Source organism: Lycium ferocissimum, chromosome 4 (genome assembly GCF_029784015.1).
Source record: "Lycium ferocissimum isolate CSIRO_LF1 chromosome 4, AGI_CSIRO_Lferr_CH_V1, whole genome shotgun sequence".
NCBI classification, from domain to species: Eukaryota; Viridiplantae; Streptophyta; class Magnoliopsida; order Solanales; family Solanaceae; genus Lycium; species Lycium ferocissimum.
The window spans coordinates 35,691,814-35,715,044 of NC_081345.1; the positions used below are offsets into that span (position 1 = coordinate 35,691,814).

The 23,231-nt window shown below is 34.7% G+C and overlaps 3 protein-coding genes across 6 annotated transcripts; all 3 read left to right on the forward strand.

Moving 5' to 3' along the window:
- The first annotated feature begins 6,171 nt into the window (after nucleotides 1-6,171).
- Nucleotides 6,172-10,650, forward strand: LOC132052591 (protein FAR1-RELATED SEQUENCE 5). The gene is made up of 3 exons (XM_059444200.1): nucleotides 6,172-7,283; nucleotides 8,204-8,766; nucleotides 10,112-10,650. The coding sequence occupies exons 1-3, from the start codon at nucleotides 7,247-7,249 to the stop codon at nucleotides 10,304-10,306; spliced, it is 795 nt and encodes a 264-aa protein (XP_059300183.1). The 5' UTR covers nucleotides 6,172-7,246; the 3' UTR covers nucleotides 10,307-10,650.
- Nucleotides 10,651-11,684: 1,034 nt separating this feature from the next.
- LOC132052593 (protein FAR1-RELATED SEQUENCE 2-like) lies at nucleotides 11,685-16,738 on the forward strand. Of its 4 annotated transcripts, none has more exons than XM_059444201.1 (5): nucleotides 11,704-11,828; nucleotides 12,466-12,586; nucleotides 12,976-13,403; nucleotides 14,495-14,710; nucleotides 16,357-16,738. In XM_059444201.1, exons 2-4 carry the CDS (start codon nucleotides 12,538-12,540, stop codon nucleotides 14,708-14,710), a joined length of 693 nt encoding a protein of 230 aa, XP_059300184.1. In that variant the 5' UTR covers nucleotides 11,704-11,828; nucleotides 12,466-12,537; the 3' UTR covers nucleotides 16,357-16,738. The 4 variants fall into 4 exon arrangements, with proteins under 4 accessions (XP_059300186.1, XP_059300184.1, XP_059300185.1 ...); XM_059444202.1 differs by having other exon boundaries at nucleotides 11,705-11,828; nucleotides 14,495-14,711; nucleotides 16,405-16,738; XM_059444203.1 differs by lacking the exon at nucleotides 12,466-12,586 and having other exon boundaries at nucleotides 11,685-11,828.
- Nucleotides 16,739-18,312: 1,574 nt separating this feature from the next.
- On the forward strand, nucleotides 18,313-22,412 carry LOC132052594 (protein FAR1-RELATED SEQUENCE 5-like). Its single transcript, XM_059444206.1, has 3 exons — nucleotides 18,313-18,486; nucleotides 19,829-20,396; nucleotides 21,973-22,412. The coding sequence occupies exons 2-3, from the start codon at nucleotides 19,836-19,838 to the stop codon at nucleotides 22,156-22,158; spliced, it is 747 nt and encodes a 248-aa protein (XP_059300189.1). The 5' UTR covers nucleotides 18,313-18,486; nucleotides 19,829-19,835; the 3' UTR covers nucleotides 22,159-22,412.
- The last annotated feature ends 819 nt before the right edge of the window (nucleotides 22,413-23,231 follow it).

Sequence of the window (23,231 nt, forward strand, 5' to 3'; positions counted from 1 at the left end):
ATCAATTTTGTAGTCCATTACATAATATGTCAAATTTTTAAAGGATTTATAGTTATTACACATAAGACACTTGAAAACAAAACGCAAGAAATCTTCGCAAAATCATTTTCTTCTGTTTAAATGGTAAAGGATTGTGTTGGACCATTTCTTCAAATACTCCTTCGGTCCAACTTATGGGGAGCCCAGGAGATTCTTCTTTGATTATTTTTTCCTTATGTATTTTTAAAATATTTAAATTATTAATTATTGATAGTACTAATTTTAATAACTATGTAAATTTTATTTTCAAAAGCTTAAATTTCTATGTTTTATAGGTGTGGCGCGGGGTTGGGGGGTGGGGTGTGCAGGTTGTTGATTTTTTTTTTTTTTTTTTTGTATTTGTTTTGGTACTAGGCATGAATACGACGTAACTTGAAGGGCCAGAACTAGTTGATTAGTCTATACACGTGATCGGGCATGCAAATCGGGCTCATTAGCAACAATGAAGCAAATAAATGAGTATACTTGAAGCAATGGGAGGAAGGTTGAGAAAAAAGACAAACAATCAATGAATAATTGAATATTTAAGATTAATTATTTAGCCATGAGATTTTTTAAGCACTTAACTTTAAGTGAAAGATTGAGATTTGAGTTTGTTAGAATAAACGGAAAAGGGCCAAATATCTTGCCCCTTACTTGAAAAAGTCAAATATACCTCTCGTTATCTTTTTCGGCCCAAATATACCCTTACCGTTATACATCGTAGGACGATATACCCTTCTAGTTAAACTTGACAAAGATGAAGTTCTCAATTCCACGTTAATATTTTAATGAAGTAAATACCACAAGCAGCAGACGTCACCTCGATTAAGCACTTCCTCCACCATTAGAAGTGGATGCTTTTGATAGAAATCAACAAGTGAAAAAGGTGATTGGAACTTAAAGTTTCAAGAAAAACCCTACCTGGGCTTGGTTTAACTAATAGAAAGTTCTGACAACAAAGATTTTTGGATCATTCCAGGAGGTAATTTGTGAAAATAGGAGCAATGTTGTTATGTCTTTTTTTCATTGTTTTCTCCAAATCTGGCGGACTAGTGTGTACCATGTTGCTGCTCCCACACTTCTCCGTGACAATGGATGTCCACCTTAAATAAGGTTCTAAGTTTTATGTTTTTGGTGTCTTTCTTTCCTTATTTTAGCATTATCAATTATCTATGTCCCAATGCTAAACTAGTTTAGGTCTATATAACTGCTCTACCCGGGCCAGTGGAAAAGGTTTCGTTGTACTTTGGTTCTATGTATGCTGGCTATTAATTTATCAAATCATTACTCTTTATTCGTACATTGAACAAGTTATCTCAGTGAATATTTCAGTGGTGGGCATAATGGTGTGGCAGTGGTGGAAGGGAAGGTGAAGATAATATTGTTGGGGGGTGGGGGGTGGTTGATATAATAGGGTTTGGTTAGTGAGGTGATATGCCACATGACATTTACTTCATTAAAATATTAATGTCATATGGGATTGGGCTCCACCTTAGTCAACTTTAACGGTGGAAGGGTATATTTGTACTCAAAGTATAACGGTAGGGGTATATTTGAACCCAAAGTATAATGAGGGATATATTTAACCCTTTTTCGATAGTACAGGGGTATATTTGACCATTTTCCGTAGAATAAATCGCGGAGCAAGAACAACATTGCGTACCTTTTAGCGCACCACCGAAAAGTTATCTCAAGCCGAACTTCGATTCACTAGAAAACGAAATTTAATTACCACAAACTAGATGTCTTTTCTTTTGTGTGGTTTTTGTGTTGGATAGACAGAGAAAGTATCTTCCCTTTTCTGTAGAGTAAGGAAGAAAACCGTACACCCCATATTTGAGAAGTTAGGAGTAGTTATATAATTTAACCCACTTTTATTAACTGCATTATAACAACTACCTTGGAGTAACTGCTCTTATTCTTATCTCCTGACCGGGTCAGGTTATAGCCCAGATGGCCGACCCGCAATCCAATTCCAACATATTTAAAAGTGAATTTCAAGTAAAATAATAGTTTCTACTCAAAAATTTTCTTCAAAAAAAAATTCCAAGTGAACTAGGGTTTTCTTTTCTACTCACAAATATTGGTTGGAGGGACACTTGTATGATTACTAGTAGAACTTCTGGTTTGTGTCAAATCATGAGTGGGCTTTATGTTTATTATAACAACTTATTGGTTAATCAAGTAAATGTTCCTTATTAGGTTATTATTTAACTTTTATCTTTATTTTTAAAAATTGTGTTTATATACCGGGAATGATAAATCATTAGACGATATGTTTTTTAAATTCTAAACCACGATCTAATGTTTTGTAAATTAATCTTCGGGAAAAGAGTCAAAAATATCTCTCTACTTTGGGAAAAAGGCTAAAAATATCCTCCAAAATTATTTTGAGTTAAAACTACCCTTCCCGTTATGAAACTTTTCAAACATACTCCTCTTTTAACAAAAAAATCCGTTCCCCCTAAAAATCATTTTTTGACCCGACTCAAATAAAATAATAACACATTAGTCCACCAAAAAAGACTTAAACTTCAAATCCTCTTCACCAACATTACAGAGAGAGAACATTAAAGAGAGAGAGAAGTTCATGCTGATAATCTGACAAACTACTCCATGAACAGTGTCCCCATAAAATACAAAAATAAGATGAAGCCTCTGGTGCTTAGCCAATTTTTTAGCAGCATGAACTTCATTATCACATTTTGCACACAAAGCTGCCTCATCAATATCACATTAGCTTGAGCTTTCTCATATACATCACACGGAATCTTTTTTTGTGATGACAAGAATACACTACAAGAAAGTATAGAAATCGCAACAAATTTTTTTATATTTGGCAATAACTTAATTTTATTGTTGGCAAATGATTTTTTTGTTGCCAAAAAATTTAATTTTGTTGCCATAGTATTGATTATTGTTGCAAAAAGTACTTTTGGCAATAAAAAAAAAAAAGTTGTTGACGTTGTGCAATAATAGCCGATAAAAGTTCATGCAACAAAATTTTTTTTTGTTGCCAAAAGTACTTTTTGCAACAATAATCAATCTATGGCAACAAAAAAAATTTTGTTGCCAAATATATTTTTTTCTTGTAGTGATAGTTTGTGATGACACTAAAAAAAAACTCAAATTCTGGTAAGTGAAAAGAGTTTTGTTTGTACTAAGTGATGACAAGAATAGTTCTCTCTCTCTAATGTTCTCTCTTATCAGCATGAACTTTTCTCTCTCTCTCTCTAATGTTCTCTTTCTGTAATGTTGGTGAAGAGGATTTGAAGTTTAAGTTTTGTTTGGTGGATTAAGGTGTTATTATTTTGTTTGGGTTGGGTTAAAAAAATGATTTTGGGGGAAATGAATATTTCTGTTAAAAGAGGGGTATGTTTGAAAAGTTTCATAACGGGAAGGTTATTTTTAACCCAAAATAAGTTCGGAGGATATTTTTAACCTTTTTCCCAAAGTAGAGGGATAATTTTGATCCTTTACCCTTAATTTTCAATTTATTAAAAAAAGAGTAACTGCACCATACTATAAAAAATTATATATTATATAAAAAAATATTACCATTTGCTTAAATAGCTGGCACAAAAAGTTACAACTTACAAAATTTTCTAAAAGTTATTTGGTTGGCTGATGGACTCTTGTGAAAAAAGAGGATTGATATAGGTTTAGAATTCATCACTTGCAAGGGAAATATGGAATATGGAATTTTGTGTCAATACTCAATTGTCAATAGTTTTTTTTTTTTTTGTGGAAACTCCAGGTAATCATGAAAATTTCTAAGTTGAGTGTACAAGTAATACACGAACTTAATGGAATAGCACATAATACATTGAGGATATGTAAGCGCAAGCGAAATTTTAATCAATAAAAATAAAGTTATTTTGATAGGTACATTTTATCGGTTATGGTGAATAAAATTTAGTGAAGACACGTTCTAATTACAATGGAGCTTCAAATTGCGACGTTTTGATCAATTTGTTGTCTGTGTTAGTATCTAAGTTTCACTTTCGCTCTTCGAACAACTTATTCTAAAATATTATTCGATTTTTATCTTCAATAATCTTCAGCCCCTAGCTAATTCTTTGGTGCATGCATGATGCAACTTTTATATTCTTTTGCTTCACAACATCAACCACCTGTCTATGTCGAATGATTAGGGCTTCTTCCAGTATAAAGTTACAAATTTTATCTAAGGCCTCACCACTCTTCTTAAAAGGATGAAGACTATCTTCTTTGTTTTTATGATTATCTCAGCTTGTAAACGTTTTCTAGTGTAATTTCTTCTTTTTTAAAAAGGTGACAGCTAAAATTAAACTGTAAGTGAAGGCAAATTATTTTTCCTTTAATTTCTTCTTTTATTTTCGGTATCATAATCATATTTTCTGCCTGTTAGGTTAAAACAATCACTATATCTAGTTACATGTCCAGTAAGATCTCCCAAAAAAAGACTTGTTGACCATGGCATCCCTTAGACTAAAGTATTCATATCTTCACAAAATTTAATTGTAGTTTCAATATTTAATCCTATTTGCGAAGCATAGACACTTGTGATATCGATCATCTCCTCTTTCCATGTCATTAGTCCGAACGAGGTAATCGTTTTTAACAATTCTCTTTGTTTCTACGACAAACGTTGAGATTTGTTTCTATGATGATTCTCAAAACATTCCTATTTAATATCTATCATATGATAACACAACTTGTAGCCAATTACCAATCTCCATAATCTTCTTTCCCTGCCCACTTAGTTTTAAAACATCGACTATTTCTATTGGCTTTCTTGAATGACACATGTTTCAATTAATAGTCAAACGTTCATGCGGTGGGGATTAACTTCTTAACTTGCACCAAATATTAAAAAGAAAAAATCCTGTAAAATTCACGTTGAAGCATAATTTTTAACTCTCAGATACTCTTTTTAATGTCTCTCTCAAATTTTGTTCAAAGGTCTACTTAAACAACGTACACTAGTAGCAGCTTCAAGGTAGACCCAGGAAGAAATTGCACGGTTTATCTTGGTCTTTAGTGTTTGCCCTTCAAAACTGAACTTATGTCTAGCGGAACATAAGTTATTTAAGTGCACGTGACATAACTTATAAGATATTATAATGTAAAATTTTAAACTTATGGCCGTCGAAAATTTGTTTGCCATAATTCATAAAGGATATAAATAAAAGATCAGCACAAAACAGGGTCCAAAGTGCAAATGACCCTAGACCCGGTTCACATTTTTAAGCCCGGACCGTTGGCGGGTCCAGAAGGAATAATAACACACAGTCCACTCCACAAATGTACAATACGTGTCAACTTTTCATTGGAGGGTGCCAAAATAGCTGACTTCTTATGTTTGTTGAACCCAATCAAGTATCAACATCTCACATTTACAGTGTCCATATTTTAGCCATTGCCTGAACCCTCAACCCCTCTTTCTCTTCTCTCCGTTTTACCCCCACGCCCCCTCGCACACCCCACCCCCAGCCTTGTCTGTTGCTACGAAAATTCACAACGTGGATTCATTTCGTTGTTTATAGGATTTTTGAGTAAGTTTCTCTTTTCCGATTCTTTACTTTTCCTTCCTTTTGTTTTGGGAAATACCGCAAAAAGTTTAAAATTTTTATTTAGAAAATTGTCTTTTTTTCTTTTTTCACTTTTTGCCGTTGGAAATTGAGTCCCAGAGAAAATTTTCAAATTTTTGTGTGGTGGGTATTGAAGCTGACTCTGAAACCTTTTGGGTAATGAATAGAATTTTCTAGGGAATTTTTCTTTTTCCTCTAGGAATTCTGTTATGTGGTTTAACATGGATTTTATTGGCTTTTTTTAAGTTTTGAGTGGTGGAGTTGATGTTTCAGGCTGAAAGTTATAGCTTATTATGTGTTTGGATACGGTTTTTTGGGGCAGCATATATTTGGAATTAGCTTTTGACTTATTTCTGCTAATGGGTCACCTAAGTTATTGAAAAAGATTTAATGTTTTGCCCAATTAACTTTTTATCTGTGAGGTTTAGAGAATTCTTACTAAGAACCTTTGGACAAATTATTATGTATTGGAGTGAAATGGAGCAGAATGAATTTTGAAGAATCATGTGCCAAAGAAGCAAGTGTTAAAGCATTGATATCAGTTAGTTGAGGATTTTTCGCAATCTTTTCTAGTTTAGGATTAAGGCATGATCATTGTTTTTGCTGTATAAAGAAGCAAGTGTTTGTTTAGTTGAGGATTTTTCACAATATTTTCTAATCATATTCGATCAGCAGGTTGATATCGGTTGCTTAACTGTATGTCTCTACCCATGTTGGGGTCTTGATTAACACTAGGTCAATAGGTCATTTAAATTGAAATAGCAAACCTGCTCAAGATGCAGGAATTTCGAGTCTCTATTAAAATGGGGCCTAACTCCACCTCTAAACCTGTATTAACCTTACATACTCCATCCAAACAATTCATAATTCAACAATCCACATCAATATAAAGCGACAAGGCATTTGCATACCTAAGAAACAATAAAATCGGTATCAACATCATACTTTACTAGTTTAATCTTTAGAAAGAGTTCGACTAAGACAGTGTGATGACTTCATAGAGCAAAAACTAAGATTGTCCTTGACAACTCAGCCAAAGACCATAACAAACTCATATATAGTTATAAAGGCTCCCATGGATAATGTGGAGTTTACGAGAAAACTTGAACTGTAACTAGTCAATGTCTGAGCTGATTGCTTAAGCGTAGAATCAATAGTCAAGGATAACATAATCCAAAAGAACCAAAACTATATAGCACAATCTAATTAATAAGGCTGACTATGGAGATATAGTCAAGAGGAACAAGAATCTTCACGGAGAATAATTATCACAAACTTGATAAAAACAAAAGAAGGAATAATTATCACAGAAAAATATGGAAATAGTGATAGCTGGTACACTAACAGAGTTGTGTCTCCACATGGTCATGGACTGCAGAGATATATTAGAACTCTATTGCCTGAGTTTCACATACATACTTCTCTGGAAATTTGGGATGGTCAGAAAATTAGATTCTGGAAGGATATTTGGTTGGGAGAGTCCTGAATTGGTAATTCATCCTGATGCAACTATAGCTCATTGTAGAGCTGGACAGATTTGAGGCATCTCCTTTAGAAGGGATTGCCAAGAGCGAGAGTTTAGAGAACTTGATTCAGCTTATCACCAGATTAGAACATAGCAACTGGTTCACCAACGGGAAAGACTTTTTGAGATGGCTCATGATAGAAAGGCTTATACGTTAAATCAAGGTATGAAATTTTATCCATAAATAGGGAATATGTTGTCCTTGGAAAAGAATTTGGAATTGCAGCCTCCCTAGGGTGTCATTGCTTTGGTTGGATTCTTTCAAAGGAAGCATGCCTATCTCATGAGAATCCTGTGAAAAGGGGGATTTATTTGCGCAGCAGATACTTCACGTGCAACATGGAAACATAAGTGTAGATAATTTGTTTATGCATTGCAGAATAACCAACAGAACTCTAGAACATGTTTGTGAACATTTCTGGAATCAAATGGATAATGCCCAAACCATATTTTAATGTTTCTGTAGCTGGGAAGTTAAAAAGCTGAAAAAGGATATAAAGTATCTGGGAAATCACTCCTGTGTGCATTCCATGGACCATACGGGGTGAGTGAGTTCCAGTGTTTTGAAGGCAAAAGCAGATCACTTCATCAACTGAAGTATCTTTGTGTTCATCTTTTTATTGTTGGTTTAAGTTAAATGATGAAAAGAATGCTGTAAATCCCGTAGAGTTTATTAGCTCCTAGTCTTTACATCTATGTATAGATTAACCTGCAATAAGCTCTTGTATTGTAAAATATGGCATCCTCTTGGTGCTTTTATCTTTGTAAAAAATTGCCTTACTTTCTCGATATATATATTATGCGTGTGTATACACACACACACACACCCCTATATAGATATATATATATATATAGAGAGAGATTTATATAGACACACATATAGCTAATTCTCTTTCTTTTAGCTTGAGCTTGTTACATAACTTGTTATTGAGCTTTGGGAGAGTGTAATCTGCTATCACCCGTGTCATCTGTTTCTATTGTTCGCACTGAGAGGCATAATCTGTTCTCCAATTTGGAGGCAATCTGTTTATTTATTATCTGTTGAGATTTTATGTGCAAATTACTGACATAATTGATGCAACAGTGGACTTTGTGGTTGATGATCATGTCAATGCTGAGGAGGAAGAGGGGACCGTGGTGGAGTTCAGAGTAGTAGATGATGAAAATGCGATTGGAGGAAGTTCCAGTGAAGAGGCGCTTCACCAGGTGCATGATGTCAAGGTGGATCAAGATCTTCCTGATAGGGAAGTCCTTTTATTAGAAGAAGCACAATGTCTAGATAGTTCAACTTCAGATGAACCTTATGTTGGCCAGGAGTTTGAATCTGAAGCAGCAGCACATGCATTTTATAATACTTATGCAACAAGAGTTGGTTTTATCATCCGGGTTAGCAAGCTTTCACGATCTAGGCGTGATGGCTCTGCTATTGGTCGAGCACTAGTTTGCAACAAGGAGGGCTTTAGAATGCCTGATAAGCGGGAAAAGATTGTGCGACAAAGAGCAGAAACTAGGGTTGGTTGCAGAGCAATGATATTAGTTAGAAAAGTAAGCTCTGGAAAATGGGTTGTGACAAAATTTGTCAAGGAGCACACTCATCCATTGTGCCCAGGCAAAGGTCGTAGGGACTTGATCTATGATCAATATCCGGTTAGTTTCCTGCCTTTTATTTATTAAGGTTTTGCAACTTAAGGTATCCTACTTTCTTTCTGTACGTAATAGTCATTTAGTAATTTTCTAGACCATATCATCCTATTTTTGCCTTTGATTAAACATCTTTTTTGTACCGTTCAATGGAACTTGAAAATTTTAATGAGGCAATGACATGCTCCTCCGTTTCAATTTGTTTGTCTGGTTTTGACTTGACATGGAGTTTAAGAAAGTAAAGAAGACTTTTGAATCTTGTGGTCTTAAACTAAAGATATGTAGAATGTGCCAAAATGTCCTTTGATCATGTGGTCTTAAACATGCCATGTGGAACGTTGGAATTAAAGAGTTGCCAAAAAAGGGAAGAAGCATTCTTTTTGAAACGGACTAAAAAGGAAAGTAAGACAAACAAATTGAAACGGAGGGAGTATATGTTATATGTATATGTATTTGTATGTACTAGTTTCTGGATCACGAGTGATGCCATGCTGCAAATATTTGCCCATTTTGCTTTCATTATGGCTCCTTCTTTGTCCTGCTGCTCACTCAGAGCTGACATTTAAACTGGATTGCTAATTGAGTTGAGAAATCATTTCAAAGAAAATTGGAGAAATTAGGCAAGAGATATCCTTTTCTGTCATTATTTCTTGATTGCAAATATGCTCAATAAATGGCGGTCCGTCTTTCCATTTTGGGATTCTGTAAAAAATGACCTCTTGTTAATTAAGATGTTGTATTTTGGATAAAAGATAATATAAACTGTTTTCATCCGTGTCAGTGAACAGGTATATATTCATGAGTCGTCTTATCCTTGAATTTCCATGTCATTCTTATTGATGTGAGCTGACCTAGAAATATAACTTTTTGGCTTTTTTTTGGTATGTGTAGAAATAAGGTTTATAGAAGTCATGGCAGTTGTATTTTTGGTTGGAATATGCACTTAAATTACTGATCAAGTGAAACATCAGAGCCAAATTCAAAAACATTATCTCGAAATACTACAAATACTTAGAGATGGTAGTCCATCATTAATTACAAATTTTTGTCTTCGCAAGGGCATTTAAGCTAGAAGCTAGATAACTAGATCATATAAACCGGAGTGGGGGAAATTCTTTTTTAACATTTGAACTCGCAAAATATGTTGGTTAATATTAGGATTGGTGGCTGGAGTAACCAACGTTTTATAGTGTATTTATCAATTGCCACTTATAGCAGTAGTTTTAAAAATATTGGTTTTCTCTGTCGATGCCTGTAAAACTGAGATTTTATGCTTAACATTCATCTTCAAAGAACTACCTTTACACGATTTCAGCTAACTCTTGTTTTGGTTTTCAACTTCTTCCTGCAGAACGAGCATGACAAAATCCGGGAGCTATCTCAACAACTGGCAGCTGAGAAAAAGCGATCTGCAACATATAAGAGGCATTTGGAAATGATATTCGAGCACATTGAGGAACACAATCAATCTCTGTCCAAGAAGATCCAAGATATTGTACACAATGTAAGGGAGATGGAGTCTAGAGATCAACATCATCATAGATAGTTTTACCATAATTTGCCTTTGTTGATATTAGAGTAGAGAAATGGCAGAGTGTAGAACTTGTTAAGATCATAATGATTACTATCTTGGCTTCCCCCTTTTTTAACTCTCTCCCTGTTATTCTTTTCACTTCTTTGGGAAGAGCATGAAAATTTAAAACCAGTTCATATCTCGTTTTCACTGTTTTTTTTTTTTCATTTTCCTTTTCGGTTAGAATTGTGGAAATGTTGGAAGAATAGGTACAGAATGTCTATTTCTGGTGCATCCATTGTAACATTCTTTTGGAAGGTTGAATGTATCTGTGAATGAACCTTTTTCCATTTTGTAAAATCTCAAAGTTCATTTCACAGGTCTTTCCAGTTCTTTTAGACACAGTAACCTGTACTTCAGCTTGTCTTTGTAATTCTTTGCATGCTTCAAGGACTTATGGCGTAAACCTGCAAAGTTCTTGTTTTCTTGTGGCAGACTACCTGGTTATGTTTTATGCTTTTCTTTTATGGCTGCTATCACTTGAAAATTTTCTTATAGATAGACCATCTTCGAGTGTTTATAGCAGAGCGTAAGTGCATCATGAGTGAAGACTTAAAATACCCTCAAGGGCCAAGTTGCGTTTGATCAACCATAAATTCCTAACCCTAATATCCGGTATTCACTAACTTGACTATTCCGGATTTGCACAAAGTATGATCCATTAAAAGGAGAAGCGCTCCTAATTTTTTTTTTCTCCTGATTCCATCTGTCTCGCCACATCCCTCGGTGGTGCCAACCATGAATGCCAAGAACTAGTGGAATTGGTGGTTTTGTTATCTTAAACTAAAATTACATGAACAGAAAGTGGAACAGTCAAACCACAAGTTAGTTTAACCTTAATAAGTTAATCCAATCCCTTTTTTTTTCTTGTTCACATCTTGGATCACTAGTGACAGCACCTGAATTTGGTGGACCTGTGCTTCCATCCAAATAAATATTTAGTCACTCGTTCAATAATAATTTCAAGTTTTCAACACCCATTTCCCCGAGAAAATTATTAAAATCACCGGACTGAAAGAAAAAACCTTAGTCGCTAACAAAATACTCTCTCCGGTTCTTAATAAGTGTGTACTTAGCCTTTTTAATTTGATGCAGAATAAGTGTTCATTTACATAATCAAGAAGCAATTAATTATATTTTGTCGGATTTGCTTTTATTAAATACTAAGTGATCAAATCTCAATATCTATTTAATTAGGGGTAGTTTCGTCAAAATAATTATTTTTTCTTAGGAATTAGTATTTTTGTCAAGGCTTTGTAAATGCTAAGTGAAAACTTATTTTGAATGGAAGCAAATTACCTTTTCCCCATTTTACCTCTTTATTTTAGTGCCAAAGTTTTATTTAATTTCTGTTTTCTTGAACAAGGGAGAAAAAAGGAAGAACAGAAGAGAGAATAAAAAGGAACGGCAGAATATTTCTTCTTGACATAGATACATCAGAAAACAGAGTAAAATGTTTCCCCCAAGACACTCCTTTTTGCTCAACATATGACTAGTAAGTCCTTTTCCTTTCAGTTTTTTCTCTTGGTAAAGTTCAATACTTCTTGTTTACACAGTTGCAATTATCTGTATAAAACTGCTATAATGCTTTCTTTTGGCGTTGCAGTAATCACAATTTCTTCACCAAGATCAAAGGTTTCTGTTATTTGCACATATTATTCCTGTTTCTCCATTTATTTTCAGTTTTTACACCATTGATTTAAGAATTTTAGTTGGGGTATTGGGTTCTTGAAGATTATTTGTTTTGCCATGATAAATGTTTTGTTTTCTGGTATTTGTGTTGTTCTTAATTTCTGCTAAACTTCAGGAGAATAAGGGATAATGGAGGAAAGGTAGGTATATGATGCATGAATTAGATATAATTTGGTTGTTTTAACATTATCGAGTTTGTGGAATCTCTGGGGCTATTTTTTTTTGATAATCTAAATCAGTTGTACAAATTTAGCTTTCTTGTGTGCATATTGCATGCTGACACCCTTTTCTTTTTACTATTTTTATGTTTGAAATGGCTAGTGAAGAAGCAAGTATTTGCTTCATACTGTAACACATTATCCTGTTTGGAGTAATGCTACCAGCTCGAAATAGCCTTGAAAGCTGTTTTTAGACCAATTTTCTTTCTTTTGCAAGGATAGTTAGGCTTGTTTCTGAAAGGTCAAATTTTACTATGGGTGTGTTTGGTATGAAGGAAGATGTTTTCTTAGACAATGTTTTCCAGGAAGATAAGTGATTTTCTTACTTATTTTTTGGTATTTGGTAAGTAAGCAGAAAATATTCTCCTAAAAGCAGTTGTATGTAATTTATTCAAACACTATGAGGGTGGGTTGGCGGTGTGGGTGGGGTGTGTTGGAGGGTGGAGAGGATACAATTAGTCTCAAATCCTATTCATGGAACTTGTTTTCCCTGCTTCCACTAGGGAAGTCATTTTCCTCATTTTTAAGAAACTTATTTTGCTAGAGAAATTTTTTTTTTTTTTTTTTTTTCAAAAAATTTGACCAACCAAACGAGAAAATTGGAGAACATTTTCTGAAAATTGTTTTCCTCTATAACAAATACGCCCTAATTTTTTTCTCTTTTTCTTTTCCTGTTAATCTTTGTAAGGAAGTCTGTCAACTGAAAGTTCACTTATTTTTTGTTTATCTCAGTGGATGAACACGTTTTAGAGGAAAATGGTGCTAGCAGAGTAGAATCATCTGCAGTAGGACAAGTAAGTACATCTGAAGCTGACAGAACCCGAGAACCATACGAGGGTATGACATTTGAATCTGAAGAAGCTGCCAGAGCATACTATGATGAGTATGCTGGAACGGCGGGGTTTATAACCCGTGTTCTATCATCTCGCAAGTCAGAGCGTGATGGGTCAATTATATCACGTGGACTTGGTTGTAGAGGGGTACCAGATAATCAAAGACCAGGAAGTTTTACCATTCAAAAGCGAGATAGACGACGTGATGGTTGTACAGCAATGATCCTAGTCAAACGAGAGAAGCCTGGTACGTGGGTTGTTAGAAAATTTGTTAGGGACCACAATCATCCTTTGGTTATGTCACCCTCCAAGAAACGTCCAACTTTCGTAAGCTTTCTTAGTCTTACCTTTGTATTAACGTGTAACAGAAGTTCTTATTTCAATTACCGTAAACTTAACCCCTCTCTTTTATCTTCTTTAGGCTCCTTCTTTTCTAATTACTTCAGCTTCTTTAATGACTGTCTGATATGTTTGTAGTCCTTTAGTCAACATACCTAATAGACTGCCGATGGTTATCCGCAGTAGCATGACAATCATGAACTTTCCATTACTTCATCTAGTACTGGTATCTGGTTTGGGTTGTCAAAATTTGACATAGGATGTGCCACCTCTGGTACTACTCATCTCTGCTTAAGCATTGGTTATTTTGCTTGGAATTCAGTTTAGCGCAGAAAGAGATGTATTAAATGCATTGATAAATGGTGTCATCTAGCCGGTGCAATATAACAGGAGAAAGATTCTTAAATTTTTCATAAGTATATGAGATTGTGGTGCATCTTGGTCGTTGGTGTAGTGGATAAAGTGAGTATCTGTGATAAATAGAATCTAAATGTAGGGGCTGCCTTATGCTTCCCTCACTTTTTGTTCATCTCTAATTAGTGTCCTGGAATTTTTTTCTTTAAAAAGTTCACCTTGTCCATGCCTCTTGGCAGGGATAGAAGTGAAAGTGAATGAGAACATATGATTATAGGAAATAAAAGATAAAGATATGGAAAAAGGAAAAGTTGCTGCTTCTGAGATCATTAAGTGCCTTCGTGGTACCGGTTCTGCTAGTTTGTAGGGTTTAGTTTTAGAAAGGAAGTTGGTGTTTTTTTTATGCATAATATATGACTAATTTCCTTATCGAACTTAATGTAATTTGACAAGGGATTAGTTGGATGAGTACAAAACATAAATTGACTAATAGGAATTTGAAGAACTTACATAAATATTGTTGTAAACTTTAAGCAGTCAGGCAACTTGGAGCCAACTCTTGCAATAACCAATTGCTGATGATTCCCCAATTTATACTGTTCAAATCTAAATCATACTCTCCTTATCAACGTTTTGTATGGTATTTGTTGTTATTTTCTTAATTCAAGGGATGGCATTTATGCTTGGATGTTATATTCAATTGATCACTTGTGTAATTCTTGTAGGATGAGAAAGATAAAAGAATTCAGGAATTAACAGCAGAACTTCGGATCAAGAAACGACTAACTGCAGCATACCAAGAACAGCTCCATACTCTTCTGAAAGACGTGGAAAGTCATAGTGAACATCTGTCTACAAAAGTTCAAGCTGTTCATAGCATTCTTAAAGAACTTGAAGCTAAAAGACAGAAGCTTTCAAATCACAGTAGACACCATAAGTAGGGTAAGCATTTTTGTTTTTAATTTATATTTTCTCTTTAAGTGTCCAACTTTAGCATATGTGCTAATTTTCGATGCAGCTTCACCTTTGTGATTTTCGCAAAGCATTCCTATTGCATACCTAGATAGATGAGGGTTGAGTAGGTCGCAGAGCAACGTAAAAAGCAGTCTATCCTCTGAGTTTAGTTCATTTCCCCTTTTGGTTGAGCTTTCTGTGCATTTCAGTTGCATCTATTTTTTCTTTCTTTTTTTCTTTTTTAGATAGGTAAAGTAAAGAATTTCAGTTGCATATCTACTGCTGTATTTCATTTGAGTTGGGTCTTTTAAAGAAAAGGTAAACAAAGTGGTTCTTTGTTTTGGAGTCTGCGGTAAGAAATATATACCTTGTTAAGTGGGAAGATCTGTTAAATATCAGCATTGTAAACCAAAAAAGTTCTGGTGGTATACGTAAGGGCGTCAATCTCTTTCTAGAAGATGCACAATTTAGTCCTTATCCTTGCTATTAAAACATGCGTTGTTCAAATCTTGCCTTAATCAAAGAAGACAAAAATATCTACTTGCCTTCATGGCCAATAGATAGGGCGGCCCAACTGCTGCCAATCCTGCCCATCAGAACCTCCAGCTACAAAATTCTTTTATATTTGAAATTACTACTTTCCAAAAGCTTAATATTGATGATTCTTCTCTTCTAGTTTTGATATATTGAGGTAATGGTGAGTAATGCTGGCAAATGGGCAGGGCGGATCGGATATGGACGGGTTGAAAATGGGCTAGACGGAAATGGATAAAAAAATCCACCCCTCCATATCTAATACTGGATAAAAAGCGGGTCGAGTGACGGATAATGCGATTACCCATATTATCTGACTGTGATGTTTGTTCTCACAACTGATCTCTTCTCTCACATGACTGACTATTCATCGCCCCCCTCACCAAGCCCTTTTTTTTTTCCTCTTGCTGTCTATGTAAACACTAAGCCATCAATTCATATATTGGGTAGTTGAGTGGCTGAGAGATAGATAACATCTTGCCCTTATAATGATCGAGAAACAGCACGAAGAAAGAGAGAGAGAGAGAGAGAGAGACTCTTCTACCCAAATTAAATCTCTGTTCTCTCAAAACCTCACTGGAAAACAAGATTTATGAGCCGTCAAATTTCCTTCTGAACTTCAACTGTATTATCATAAGCACACAACAATTAAGGGATGAACTATTTGTTATTGCAACTTCACTTGTACGTCCACAAAAATGGACGGATACTTGAAAAATTCAACCATTTTGCGAGCACCGATGGTGAGACCACTGGATTAGAATTGCACTAATTTCGCTGCCTACAGGATAAACAGTGTCATCTCCATGGGTGCGTACATTGGTGCTGTGTAGGAAAGTATAGAAACAGAAATTAGTTCCTGATTTATCGTGAGTAATAAGTGGAATGGCAGATTATCAACATGAAATGCATGCTATCTTGCTGTATTCCTTTTGGCTAAATCTTGTGTTCAGTATCCTGGAAATATTTGTTGCTGCTAGTAGACTTGCAAATGATGCTTTTGGTATCTTACATGTGTAAACATGTAACATACCCTTTTTCAAAAACTTTCACAACTACTTAAATCTTGATTTGACTTGCTCATCGTCTTGCAAATGCCGAAACTCTAACAATAGCGTTGCCTTTTAAAGTTCATACCCTTTTGAAGGTGATTATGACAGAAATGATGAAACTCAAAGGCGTGTAACTGAAGGTCATGAGTTGAGAGCTGATATAAGCTTGTGCTCTCGGCTGAGCAACGGCTTTATTGAGTTTATGAAGAGGGTGGGTGCAGCCACCAAGCAATTCAAGATAGAGGAAGATCTTGTCAAAGAAATTTGGACAACTTTTTCACGTAGATTGATGTGGGAATCTCTAAATGGAGCCCCTGGTACATGATTTCTGTATTTAATTTTAATAATTTTATGTACGAATCAGTAGCCTGTTCAGAAGTTGTACTACTATACGGGCTTTCTAGGATCATTAGGATGTTTGGTTCTTGATGATACTCATGCACATTATTGAAGTTGGTGTTTTCGGATTTCTTGAGGTTAGCATTTGGAATTGATCAGTTTTCAAATTTTAGGTCCTCAGAGAACTTGATCATAATTGAAAAAAAAAAAAAAAATAAAAAAATAAAAAATGAAGAAGCTAACTTGATCATATCAGTTATGGTTCCATTAATTTTTATCTTAAAACCGTGATATAAAATAATTCGATACATCAATTGAGATAACTTTGAATGGCAGAAATCTCACTTGAAGAATAATGTCACATGCAAAAAAAAAAAAAGAAAAGGAGCTACTTCAGGAGCTTAAATGAATCCGAGAGGAAGCTACCAATACAGAAGTAACGAAATCTTGAATGTATTAAATTTCTTATTAGTGCAATGTAGGGTTACTTATAGACAAACGTTAATGTAATCTCAAGCTGAATACATGTTCACAATGTTAACTTTCTGTGTATCTTTCTTCAGGTAGTATCCAACAAAATTATATTACAAAAAGATATCCAACTAGCTAACTGGAAGATACTCATATTAAGTTAGCGCTGAGCGGGTGATTTATGAGAATGACTTTGGAGGTGGGTAGTTTTGAGCTTTTGATCCTGCTTGCCTCATGACAAAACTTCAAGTTTAACAAGTTTTGACTTTTGACCTTGAAGGTTTGCCTATGATACAAACAAGATTCAAAAGTTCAAGACCATTTCCAACGTCTAATTTGTTTAATTCCGTAGTTTAAGCTACCGACCTCTACATGTAACAAAAAAACGATTAAAAAAAAAAAAAAGAGAACTCCCATGTTTGATTAGTTTGAGTAGAATATAAAGAGAGTAGTCCAACAAAATATATTGCTTTTGTAATTAAACCCATAAAGTCGCGCCTTAGGCAAACTCTGATTTATATTATTCAGAAAGAATTTAGTATGGTAGAATGTAAGGGGATTGGCCAAAACCCTCCCTAACACCACTTAGGTTATTGAATTTCAAAAAATCTTTTTCAATGTTCAGAACAATGGAGTTTTCGATCAATATTTTTTCGTCTCACTTGTTTGAGTTCTCGCTCGTATCGAACCTTTAAGCATTGTTAGGCTTTCGAACTCAATTAAATAACCTACGTATCAGGAGCCATAGGAAAGAAATAACATAATAAAATTTACCTTTCGATCTCTCAGAAATAAAAAAGGAATTAAAAATCTAGTGAATCTCTCAAATTCTATAGATAACTCAAGACAATTCAAGAAGAATAAGATAAGCTAACACAAACAACTTGCACATCAATGTGCCATATTAAACTCGTAAACCATGCTCTTATAATTAGCTGACTTACTTTCAAACTTTTAGTAGTTATTGATACTCAAACCAAAAAAATTCACAAATACCGTTAACTTTCTGTATTTGCCGTTTAAGATTTTGATACATTTTTTTGTTTTAATACTACATTAATCATAAGTGAAATCTGACCAAATTATCTTTTTTTATTAATAATATTAATGACTATATACCTTTTTTTCAAGTAATAAGAATGAAATTAAAAATACTTTAGTTTCTTAAAGTCAAAAAAAATTTCCCATCTACTATCAGAATTGCATTTTATAGGAGAAAAGAATTATTAAGGTGCTTCACTGCAGTCTGTACACGGCACACACATCCAACTCATCCCGTCTGTCCTTTTAGATCTACATTAGCAGTGGCTTCATTCACTGTCAGAGTTGAGCTCTAAAAAGCAAGTACTATCAAAGTCCACCTAAGTGTAAGAGATTTTTTTTTTTTGGTTTCTCCATATTCTTGAATTTCCTATGAATACTTATATTCCCTCTTTCCTCTTGCCTAAATTCTTGAAAAGCTTGAAACTTTAGACATTTTTGCTGTTACCAACAGGATTGGAGGATACCCAAATGAAATTTCTTGTAGAAAATCTTGAAACTCTTGTCTTTGAGGTAAAGAGATAGGGGTTTAGTAGGTTGTCCAGAGAACTGTGCTGAGATCTTTTGCTTGTTCAGTTTGTGGGGTGTGGCAGCACTTTCAGGTGATGATGGAGAGAAAAGGATGCGTAGCTCTTTGAGGTTCCGAGATAGATTTGATCTCCACGCCATTGTTAAGCACAATCTTCACCTTCAGCTAATTATAAGAGTAAAAAATTGTCAGAGTTTTCATTTTTCTTTACCCAATTTTGAGGAATATTTCACTAAAGAGTTATATAAAGGGAAGTAATGATATAATGAATATAAGGAGTAAAGCAAATATATTACTCCCTCTGTCCCAATTTATGTGACATTTTTTGATTTTCAAGATTCAAACTATGTAAATTCTCACCAATATTTTAAAATGCATATTTTCATCATATTAACGTGACAAAATTTGCAATTTACAGTACTTTTTGCATAATTTATTAATATCTAAATTTTAATTTTAAGATATTGATTTTATCTAATCCAATTTAGCTTCAAAGTTTAGTCAAATTGACTCTCGCGAAACGTAAAGTGCCACATAAATTGAGATGGAGGGAGTAGGTGATATCTTTTCATTTGTTTTGCTTTGATAGATAGAATTACTCGGTACATGTGTTGATGGGGGTGGTAGATGCGTGCAAACTAACCCGGACACAACTAGCCTGAATTTTAAAAATGCTAGGAGTAGCTATCCGGTGGACAGAGAGTTAGTATCTACCCCGTGGAATTAGTAAGAGATGCAGCTACTCGGACGCCACAGTTATTAAAAAAAGAATGCTAGGAGTAGCTACTGTTGTGTTTTGGTTAGGGAAGTGGATGAAAGGATAAAATGAGGTATAATTAATCTTGACATGGTCTGCTATGATTTACGGAAAGTAGGTAAAGATAATCTTGTTGCTGGTTAAATTTTCTTGTGTTTCAATAGACTGCCATTCTATCGATCATCTGGGGAGAGGAATTACTGTCGCTTCATGCCTAGGAAACCATTTAGCCTTCTAAGGAAAATTCTTGGCCTCTGCTAAGAGCTTATATAAGTGATAAGCTAGTCGAATTGATGAAGTTTCTAAGAGATGAAAATAAAAAGGAAAAACTCTTTCCTCTGATATCTAACGAGTCAGTCATCAATTCATGATCTCTTTGCAGGAGTGTAATGGGATCCTCAGATGGACATTGTTTTTACGATGATGACCAAGGTTCAGATGATGATACCTTCCAAAATTTTAGTGAAAATGCAGCCAAAAAAGATGGGATAATGTTGCACAGTGGTAATGGACACGTTGCGATGAACAGTGAGTTGATATTCATAGAATCAGCTACAAGTAGTTCTCATATGGAAATCGTAGAACCATTTACTGGGATGACTTTTTCCTCACTGGAGGATGCAAGGGATTTCTACTATGAATACGCTAAGCGTACGGGTTTTACCATCAGAACAAACAGAATTAGGCACTCATTAAAGAACATGGCTGTCATAGGTCGGGACTTCGTATGTTCAAGGGAAGGTTTCCGTGCAGCCAAGCATGCTCTTAGAAAAGATAGGGTTCTTCCGCCAAAACCAGTCACAAGAGAAGGATGTAAAGCGATGATACGATTAGCAGCAAGGGATGGTGGTAAATGGGTAGTCACCAAATTTGTCGCAGAGCACAATCATAAGCTAATGACAAGTAGTAAATTTTCTGGGCAACTACCAACCATAAACATACTCAGTGAGGTGAGACATTCTTCTAGCTAAATTGCAATACCAATTTTTTGTGGCGCTTCAATATTTGGTTTCCGTTTAGCATTTTTCAGTCATCTGTGCATATGCTTCTTTTCTCTTTTATGAGGGTAGACACAATTTAAAGAGAAGTAGCAAAGGGATTTTATTACCTGTGTACAATCCAGTTAAGAAGGACGTAACACAACTATAACACAGTACAGAATATATATATTCTTATAAATAAATAAATAAATAAATAAAAATTGTCAACCCTACAGATCTATGACTGTCAAATTATGATTGCTGCTTTTTGTAGTAGTCTATAGCACCTTTGAGTCTCCTAAGTTTCTTTTCCTGCTTTCTGGTCGACTTCATTATGCTTGTCCTTTTGTTATATTGGTTCTTTTATACCAACAGTTTTCACTTTGCACTATATATACTTTCCTTTTTCCTGAGCTGACCCCGTAGATACACCGGAAACCCCCAAAATCCTTCAGTCTTCTCTAGGAAACAAGGCAAAGGAAGGGAAATGCACAACGTTTCGCCAGTCCCTTGTTTGGTTTTTAGAATAGGAAAAACAATGAGAACTGCGAGGAAACACACGTTGCTAAGACCATGCCATGTGAAATATCAACAGACTATAGAGAAGGCCCAATGTATCGGCTCTCTAGACGATCCCCCCACCCCAAATAAGGGGAGAGGAATGAAAGAGAGTAACATGAAGAGATTCAGTGAATTGGAAAAGCATGATTGTAGTTGTAGATACTCAACTCCGTATCAACTTGTCACTTTTTGGTCTATGCTGAGTTGAACTCTTCACTAGCTCCTTGTGTCTTCCAATGGATTTCATATATTTGACCTTATTTCAGTTAAACATATTCACTGTGATGCATACATATCACAAAGGCACTAACTTTAGCAACTCAGAAATTATCAACCTCTTTGCTGCAGAATTAGCCTAGCCTAATAAAATTTGTGAAGAAAATATCATAAAACTTTTCCCTCTTTCTGCCTTCATAGAGTAGCATTTTCATGTAGGAAGTGATATATATTCCTGGAAGCACTATAACATTGGTTAATGTTCATGGATTGTAAACTATCTTGTCATAATTTTAAATCCTTCATTTGATAAGTCAGCTCGCACTTGGAACTGGTTCTTCTCAGGTGAACCCTCTGTTTATCTCTTAAGTATATGTTAAACAAATTCATACTCTACAGAGTTAAATGCTGTTTTTTTTTCCCATGTTATAAATAAGGAAGAATGAGATTGGGAATGATGGAATGAGCCAGCAAAAAGGTAACTTGCCTGTCTAAAAGAAACAAAATTGAAACCAGCCTTCTTCATAGGAATAAATGACTCTGTATGGCTTTTGAGTTCAACACTATGATCACACCTTAGGATTATGTAAACATTGAATAATATCAAAGTCACAGTATGTGACGTATTGAACAACTTTGTCCTCCACATTGATTAGGGCAGTCTTCAAAAACCGCTTCTTTAAACTCTTGATTGAGGGGCATGGTCCAGTGAAGTAACTCTTTTGGTTTTTTCTCTACTTCTTTCTTTGATTGATTCTTCAACTTGCAGGAAGAGAAGGACAAGAAAATCCAGGAACTGCATGAAGAATTACAACAGGAACGAGAACGATCTGAAACTTTCAGACAACAATTATGTACAATCATAAAGGACCTTGAAGAACATGCTGAATTCATGAATATAAGAGTTGAGGACATCGTGAAAAACATAAGAAAAATTGAACTTGGTTATGTATAATACTTTTGGTCCGTAGAGTACAAGACATTCTCTGAAGCATTGATACTGTGAAGGTGCTTGCACCATTATACTCAACAACGGGTGCACATGTGTTCGCTTTTTGTATAGTTTCAAGCTGAGGCTGGTGGAAAAGAAGAGCTAACCTGCTCAGAAAATTTAAATGTTCGCAAACTATAAGTTCTACCTTGAGCTCTCGCCAGTAAATAGTGGCAAATATTGAGGTGACGATTGAGGGATCATCTTTACTAGTCTGACTCATATGACCGGTGTCTACTGCACTTTGCTTCTGCCAATTTCAACTGAAATGTGAGTCACAACTGAATGCATATGCCTGCTTCTGTTTATAGTAATCCAATGAGTCACAGCTTTCAAAGTTGGTAATGTATAAACCGGTCTGTCATATGCAAGATTTTGATTCCTTAATATGACAAAATGTATATAAGGAGCAAAATTTTGGAGGAAAGTCTATATGATCGCTAGGGGATCATTTGTTTACTACTTGCTAGTTATCAAAGAGGATAAGTAAATCAGGCAAGAAAGAAATCTGTATCTCATATGTAGTTCTATTTTTGGAAATATAAACTTGCAATGGATAATCAAGGCTAATAAAGGTATAATTACTAGAGAACATTTTTCTTTTCTTGATGGTTTTCCCGACTTGCTTAAAGGAAATAAGGGCCTACTGAAGATTATTACAATGCCAAATTAAATATGTGGCAGGGCATGTTAAGTTAAGAGTTCATAATTTCGCTAATTGAACCAAGTATATTATTTAAACGGCGAAAGATAGATGGGCAATAACAATACTTAACGAGATGTACTAGCAGTAGCAGTCTTTAGTCCTAAAAGAGATGTTAGTGATTCTCAGTAATCTAAATTTTCAGTATAAATTTAAAAATGAATTTCTTGATTTTGTCAATAAAATTTTCTTATTTAGAACCACATGAAATTATTTACGCATAACAATTTTTACAATTAAAGAATTTTTAAAATGTCTTAGAAAAAATACTTACCTTTAATTATTGAAACTCAGTGTTTATATAAATACCCTTTAATCATTGAAACTCAAAGAG